This window comes from Nicotiana sylvestris, chromosome 8 (assembly GCF_000393655.2).
Source record: "Nicotiana sylvestris chromosome 8, ASM39365v2, whole genome shotgun sequence".
Taxonomy (NCBI): domain Eukaryota; kingdom Viridiplantae; phylum Streptophyta; class Magnoliopsida; order Solanales; family Solanaceae; genus Nicotiana; species Nicotiana sylvestris.
In genome coordinates, this window is record NC_091064.1 from 212,317,142 (window position 1) to 212,325,391 (window position 8,250).

Below are 8,250 nucleotides of genomic sequence, written 5' to 3' on the forward strand. Positions count from 1 at the left end.
AGATTTTTATTGGTCTATTGAATTTCTACCTTCACGAGGTGGGATAGTTGTTTTTGTTTTTGTTGTTGTTGTCACAGTTTAATTGGGCAGGGAGTAGTTTGGCTAGGGCGATTTGGTCATTTCACCCATACAGTCCCCAGCATTGGAGTAAATATTACTTCCATTATTCACAATAAATAAACACAGTTTCTAATCCCAAGTAGAACAAGTACACAGTCCTCAGCACATTATTTTTGACTTCTCCCCCTATTCTATTTCTCACAAATCTCGCATCTTCTCCCACGTCTCCCTCCTTCCCTCTCACTCCTTTCACTCACTCTCTTCACCTCCATTTCTCTGCAACAAAAAGAAGACAAAAAATGTTCTTTTTAATCCCAAAACTTTTATTTTAACTAAATGGGCAAAGCATCCAAATGGTTTAGAGGGCTTCTTGGCCTTAAAAAAACCGACCCATCATCTTCTTCTTCTAATCAAATTAATCCAAATCCAAACCCAACTAAACCCACTAAGAAAAAATGGAGCTTTGTTAAATCTTACAGAGAAAAAGATTCTTCTTTTATTAAACCTGCTGATAATAAATCGAATTATGGTGTCTCAACCGACGCCATTGGCAGTGTTGATCCGACTAAGCGTGCGATTGCGGTGGCGGAAGCAACCGCTGTTGTGGCGGAAGCTGCTATCGCCGCCGCTCAAGCTGCCGCTGCGGTTGTGAAACTCACTAGTAGCGGCAGAGGTACTGCTGCGAGTAACAGTACTTGTGGTGCTGGTGCTGCTGTGATGGCGTGGAATGGTGTTGCTGTCAGCTCTTCCTCCGCCTCCTCTGCGGCGGTTGTTAACAGAAGTGTCGCAGTCTCCGGCAACCGTGAAGATTGGGCCGCCGTCGTCATACAATCACATTTCCGTGCTTATCTGGTTAGTCATTATAATATGATTGGTTTAACTTTTATACAATAATAATTTAAAAAGATAAATTTAAGTTAATACATGAACGGTGTACAATTTTTTATATTATTGTCATTGTAGTTTAGCATATGATAATAGGTTAGTTTTTATTTAAATAGATTTAAATTATACTATATCATATAAAAAATGTACTATAAATCATTTACATCAGTGTTATTAACACTATCATTGCATATAGTTTTCTTGATAATTATCTTATAAATGATTTGATATTGCAAATAATTTTAAGCTCTAAGTACATATAGCTTAAGCTCTAAAAAATTTCTTTTAACATGTTGGAGATGCCTTATTTTTCAAGGTTACTAGTTAATGCAAATAGTATAAATTTTTGAATAAACTAATACCGTAAAAGTTCTTCATTAATTTTTTATGAGTAAAGACGTAGTTGTGGGTGCCGAAGGTTCTGTTGTATAGCAAATGTTGTTTTCCGATGTCCTCTTTTGATGTGTCATTCCGTTATAAACAGACAGACGTAGCTTAAACAGTAACCAATATATTGTAGTTTCCAGTGTTCTATTATGCATATTTTTTCCTTTTAAAAAAGGGAATCTTTTTGTTTTGTGGGGTAGGGATGGGGGGTTAGGGGGGTGGGTGGGTTATGAGTTAGAACATGATGAGGGGAGAAAGTATGAACCGTGTGGACCTGAAAATCTAAAAATGGAAATAGTGTGGTTAGGTTGTAGTTTTCTAGATTCATTTAATTTAAGGAATGGGCTAAAGTGTACTTTTTTGCAAAAATTTAATGAAACAAATTTGTGTAGTCCAAGATGGGTAGTTTCCTAGTCTGTCTGTCTCTTGTTTCTTTTCTTTCTTTTACTTTGATCATATTTTTGTACGTTAGTGCAACTGTGGTGTTTACTGTTACAGCCAGCAGCTAAGGTCACAGGCACTGTTTTATGATGTTAATGTTGCATGTATTTGGTAATGTAGTACTCTTTTGTTTGTTATATGATGGAAAATGTGAACTAGATTAAATAATAAAATCAAAAGGTAAAATGTAGAATTAGAATAGGAAAATTAGTGCGAAGTTCATCCCAACTTTGGTCTAGTGGTAAAAGTGGAAAACTTAATGTATGGATAAGTGTCATGTTAGAGTTTGAGTCATGCTTACAAAAGCATGTGATTTAAGCACACAAGGGTAGATGGACGAGTTCATTATCCACCAACTCCGAATTGTATGTTAATGACTCTCTTGGTTAACACAATAACATACCCAGAGTAATTTCATATTGTGGGGTCTGGAGAGGATAAAGTGTATGCAAACTAAGGACGGAGCTAGCGTAGGGCTTGCGGGTTCAGCCGAACCTTATAACTTTGGTCCAAATTATGTATTTGTCTTAAAAATTCATTGAATATGTATAAACTGTTAATTTAGAACCAAGTAACATAAATGGAGTAGAATCCTGAACCCACTAACTTTAAATTCTTGCTCCGCATGTGATGCAAACCTTACACCTTGTGGAGATAGAAAGACTGTTTTCGAAAGACCCTCGACTCAAAGAATGTCAACAACTCTCTTGGTTATCATTGTAAAAAAGAGAATTTCTCTTGATGGCACTATGCATATGTATTGTTGAGTCATTAATAAACATGCTTTGTTTTGGTAAGTTTTAATCCTTGTTCTTTTATTTGCTTTCCATTTTTGGATATTTTTAGCCCCTTGTTAGGCAACTGAAATTTTCTCCAACTTTGTTAGGCAATGAGAAGTTCTTAGTATTAATATCGCTCAATTAATAGGGTAAGTGTTAGGTAACTTATGTCAGTATAGTTCAACATCATAATTTCTGTGCCCTGAGGCAAAGGGTTAATAGCATTATGAAAGTTGAGCTGTTGTTGTGGACCACTTGGTTAATTAGTTGATAATCCAATATTATGAGAAACAAATATATTTTTAAATTTTTCGAGGAGCTGAATTTTTTTGCTAGTTATTTTGTTCCCTCCATTTCCAAGAGGATTATATATAGAGGAAAACTAGAAGATAACTTTTCTGTAGTTACAATTGGTTTGGCTTTAGAGAGTTGAAGTCAGAAGCTTTTATGGTTACTTTTCCTTTGTTTATTACTCCTTCCGTTCTAGTGAACCTATTTTCTTTTTGATCCGTTTCAAAAAGAATGACCCATTTCTAAATTTGGAAATAATTTAGCTTAAACTTACCATTCTACCCTTAATGAGAAGTTTTTATAACCACACAAATACTCTGGGCCTATTTTGACTTGTTTAGGACCACAAATTCCAAAAGCCTTTATTTTTTTTAAACTTCGTGTCAAGTCAAACAGGTTCACATAAATTGGAACGAAGTAATTAGAAGGTTTGGTGAATAGTCATATGTCTTAAATCTTCTGAAATGTCAGACTTCACTTTAGAGGAAGACTTACGGGGTGTGAAAATGAAGTTTTAAGGCGCCATCACCTTTGAAAATTTTCATGCATTTCTGTGCTATGGCCCATGCCATAAAACATTATCTAGAACTAGTTCATTTGATATTGATATTAAGTTGTTTTGTTTGGTACAACCTGAATTTAATGTCACCTGACAGTAGGTCTTGTCGCTGTTATACCTTTCGATTGCCAATTAGTTACACGTAACGGTACTAGTTTACGAAGTTAATTTTTTTTGTATGTAATTTGAAGTCGAGGAGAGCTTTACGAGCGTTGAAGGGGCTTGTGAAGCTTCAGGCATTGGTGAGAGGTCACATTGTGAGACAACAAACTGCTGATTATCTACGGCAAATGCAAGCTATGATCAGAGCTCAGTCGAGAGCTCGTGCTGGGCGATATCAGGTCTCGGGATCCCCTCATTCGAGCACCAAGTCTGTTCAGTTTCTTCATGGTGTAAGTGAAAAGATTTTCCTTCCATCCAATTGTTTAAATTTGAGGAGTATTCTTATTTTCTTAAAACCTCCTATGCTAAAGTAGTAAAGTTACAGTCTTTAATAGTAGAAGTTATACTTTGATAAAGACTATTCTTCATACTTAAAGCATCCAACTGCAGTCCCCACACCTTTTTCTCATCTATTGTAAAAAGATGGCACTCCTTTTTTCCTGATATAGAAGCCACTCTTTTTTGGAAAGTGGATAAGCAAGTCATGTGACACTAACATTCGTTGACATATTGGTGAAATTTCTAAGCATTTCATGTGGGGATATTTTTTATTTTCAAAATTAGTTAATTGTGATAATGTTTATAATCTATATTACTCAGACTCTTCAAAAATGTTGTTGGGTGCGTGTCGGATCCTCCAAATTTAGTGCATTTTTGGAGGATCCGACACGGGTGCGACAACACTTTTGAAGAGTCCGAGCAACATAGTTTATAATTACACAAGTAATTTTTCCTTAACAGTGTATCTTGTCCTAACCTGTGTTACTTTGCCCTGATATACCTATGGTTGACCAAACGTGTCGATTACTTGTAGGGTCCTACAACTCCTGAGAAATTCGAGCATGTTGTCCGAGCAAGGAGCATGAAGCACGACGAAACATTTATGCTCAAGGTATTGGCCGAGTATTTTATGTTTTGGTAAATGCAGCAACAATTTCTATTATCACGACTTAACGTCAAGTAAAAATATTGCAGAGGAACACCTCGAAATCAAATTGGAAGGTTATTGATTCGGAAAAGGCACGAATTAGACCCCAAGGATCTTCTGCAAGAACCAATTCGTTCGATGATGAAAAAAGTGACAAGATCCTCGAAATAGATACTGGGAAACCATATGCCACCCCTAAACAAAGGAACCTCTTTCACTCTTCGCATCTTAGCTTGAATTCTGACCAATACAGCTATAGCTTAACAACATCAAAGGAATCAACAGCTCATCAAACAGTTCCCAGTCCATCGTCCTGTGGAAATCAACCCCTGAGCCCGTTGAAGTTCAATGAAGAAATCGAGGAAGCCTGCTTCTGCACTGCTGATAATAGCCCTCAGTTTTACTCGGCTTCTTCAAAAGGCGGTAGTTCAAAGAGAGGACCATTTACTCCAACTAAGAGCGACGGTTCAAGAAGCTGCTTGAGTGGTTACTCTGATCATCCTAACTACATGTCTTACACCGAGTCAGCCAAGGCTAAGGTACGTTCAATGAGTGCACCAAAACAAAGGCCACATTACGAGAGATCAAGCTCAATAAAAAGGTACTCGATTCACGGGTACAGTGAGTCAAGAACCAACTCACAAAAGGGTTCCTTTTATGCTAGCTTCACTGGTAAAGCTTATCCTGGTTCTGGTCGATTGGACCGGCTTGGAATGCCTGTTATTAGGGCAGATCCATCTGGATTCAGTGGTGGTCTTCGGCACAGATATTAAGCTAATTGTAGTTGAAGTTTTCAGTTTAATTCTATAATTGTTCATCAACTCTGATTATGCTAACTTATGTAGCTAATTAATTTTGAAATATCCTAATGTCTTACCATAGGCATTTTCCTTGTTGGAGCCAGGGTGCTAATATTCAGCAATTTATGTTTAGTTCTAAATCTTAATTGGAAAAAGATGCAATATCTTGGTTATAGCTAGGGGTGTCAAATGGGCGGGTTGGATCAATTTTGGGCGGGTTAAAATGGGTTGAGTCAATAATTGGGCGGGTTAAATGACCCGCCCAAAAGTTACTTGGGCTAAGATGAGTTGGGTCAAAATGGGTTAAAATTCGGGTCATAACCTAACCCGTCCAACTCTTATTAAACTTTAATTAATATGTGTTATTTTCTTATAAATTGTGTAATTTCTAAATAAGGCTTTTTTGCTTTTGTTATGGTCATATTTAAAATATTAAACAAAAATAAAATTATTTCTAAGATATTTTGACAAACTTGTTCATGGATGGCTAAAAATTAGCCCAACTTTAATTGGGTTGAGATGAGTTGGGTCAAGATGGGCTAAGTTCAATATATGAGCGGGTCAATAACCAACCCAACCTTGGACGGGTTGGGCGGGTCATTTGGGCTTGGGCCAAATTTGACAGCCCTAGTTATAGCTCTAACTATATTTTCTTGGTTGCTTGTATGAATTTGGGTGTTATCAATTTATATTAGTCTTAGGGTGCGACTCTCCCCTTGATCCTGCGTAAATATGGGAATTGGGGTGCTTTGTGCACCAGGCTGTCATTTTACTTGATTATAAATTAGTGTAAACCAAAATGACTTTTCTTTAAAAATCAGTCCCTCTGCCGTTCAATCCCCCTTTACAAAATATATTTGTATTTTTTTTTTTGAATGATTCAACCATCCAATATGAACTGAATTCAACACTGGCAGTCTGGCACCAGCCTATTTAAGCATATCTTTCACTTTCCCAGGAAGATCTTTATTTGTAATTTAAAACATCAGATTTGTGGGGCCCACATAATTAACAATTTGAACTTTTGAAGAGATAAAGGGTGTTTTTTGGGACCGTGGACGTATTTTGGCGTAGACATGTTCTCAATCTTGATCAAGACTTGCTATTTTCACTCTGCATTGTGGAAATTCCAGCTTTGGCTCTCTAAATAATCTCGACGACTGCCATATTACACTTTTTGTTATGTTTTATATAACTTTTATGCCCTCACTTTGGCTTTATATAGTACTATACATTTGCCGGCTATTTTTAGTTTAAGAGACTAAATTGACGATTATTTGTGTTAATTTTTCTATTTTTAATATCATCAAGTTAAGTTGACCTACAACAATAGATAACTTCTCACAATAATCGGATATCATAACAATTAGCTAGGGGCGAAGTTATATTGTCCTAAGGATGGTCAATTGATCACCCTTCGTCGAAAAATTATACTGGATATATTGGTAAAATATTAGATTTTAGAGGTATATAACTTATATTAAACATCCTTTGTGCGAAAAATCTTTCCACTTCTTTCAAGTTTAAACATTCTTGAAAATATTTCTAGCTTCGTCATTGTAATCAGCTATATCCAGTTAAATTATAATGATAGTGCAAAATCCGCCAACATAACTTATATATATTCTTTTGCATTAAGTTGGTCTTTGTTTCTGTCACGCTCATGGGTAAAACAGAAAGTAGGAGAAAGTCCTTGTTGTAGTTAATGTCGGACAGATAAAATGTTCATTTGCCGGTATGCTTACGCTCCTATGCTCTTAATTCTGTGTCGTAAAAGAACCATGAACCAATCAATTATCATGGCTTTTCAGCCTCTCTTAGTAGTAAATTAAATGTCCACTTTTATTTCGTCAACCAATCACTATGAATTTTAAAATTTTGAAGTTTTCTGTACTTAGAGCATTGGATGATCTAGATTTGACACTTGAGTTGAATTTTAGTAACTAAGGTCTTTAATGTCTTTTAGATGTATAGGCTCAAATTATTGCTTGTAAAGAACATCAATAGGGAACATAATCTTCACATATTAAATACTCTATTTGTATTCTATTGTAGACAAAGATGTCCATTTGACTTTTAAATTGCAATAACAATGGTGAATAGTTGAATGGACAACACTATCATAATGCAGTGGTTGTGTGGCAGCTAAAAAGTCATACTCACACGTCTTAAAAAAATTCTACTACTATATAATTCTTCGTTCTTGTCTTTATTATTACCTTGTTGAATTCTAGTATTGTTTATTGACTAACTTTAGGTTAGTGATGAAGAACCCTGTCTGTACAAATAGCATATGAAGAACCCTGTCTGTATTTCTTTAACCCTAGTGTTACAACACGCGTAATGCACGGATAATTTGACAAAATATTAATCCTGTAAAATTATGAGTTCTATTTATTAACTAAAATTTCCTACATAAAAAATTTAATTAGTATATATTTTTACGCTATTCGCTTGAATTTTTCTCTCTCTAGTATTTGTCCTTTAAGACTATATGCTTATTACGATTTTAGTTATGTTTATATGTATGATTTTTCTCATCATAATTCTGATGATAAGTCTTATATTTTTATATTTTCCTACAAATTTATATTTTTTTTTGTTCCTTGCTTATCTAATTGTATTGTCCATTACTTAGTATTATTAAATTGACATATGGATTTTTAATAAATTACCAATTTAATATAATATAATGAATATAATTTTTTATTACTCTTAAAATTTAACGTGACTTTATCTTGTATGGCTTTCCCAAATTATTTCGATATTTAAATTTAGTAATAAGTATTATTTTTTACTTAATTTTATCAAATAAATTGCAAGTATGGATATAATCACATATTCACATTATACCTGTGCTCCTTTTTATACATTAGTTTTTTTCTATAATATTTTTTTTCAATTTGTGTTTATCTATAATACGAATATTATTGTATTAATTTTCTAAATGGATGGTGT

The 8,250-nt window shown here is 34.7% G+C and overlaps 1 protein-coding gene across 1 annotated transcript; it reads left to right on the forward strand.

The window, feature by feature from the left end:
- The first annotated feature begins 207 nt into the window (after positions 1–207).
- On the forward strand, positions 208–5,391 carry LOC104219797 (protein IQ-DOMAIN 22). The gene is made up of 4 exons (XM_070153235.1): positions 208–912; positions 3,594–3,794; positions 4,379–4,456; positions 4,540–5,391. Exons 1-4 carry the CDS (start codon positions 397–399, stop codon positions 5,263–5,265), a joined length of 1,521 nt encoding a protein of 506 aa, XP_070009336.1. The 5' UTR covers positions 208–396; the 3' UTR covers positions 5,266–5,391.
- The last annotated feature ends 2,859 nt before the right edge of the window (positions 5,392–8,250 follow it).

Excerpts from the sequence above, each read along its gene's own strand:
- LOC104219797 (XM_070153235.1), top strand. The coding sequence starts at position 397 with ATGGGCAAAGCATCCAAATGGTTTAGAGGGCTTCTTGGCCTTAAAAAA. Across the intron at positions 913-3,593 it reads CACATTTCCGTGCTTATCTG|TCGAGGAGAGCTTTACGAGC; the intron begins GTTAGTCATTAT and ends TGTAATTTGAAG. Across the intron at positions 3,795-4,378 it reads CTGTTCAGTTTCTTCATGGT|GGTCCTACAACTCCTGAGAA; the intron begins GTAAGTGAAAAG and ends GATTACTTGTAG.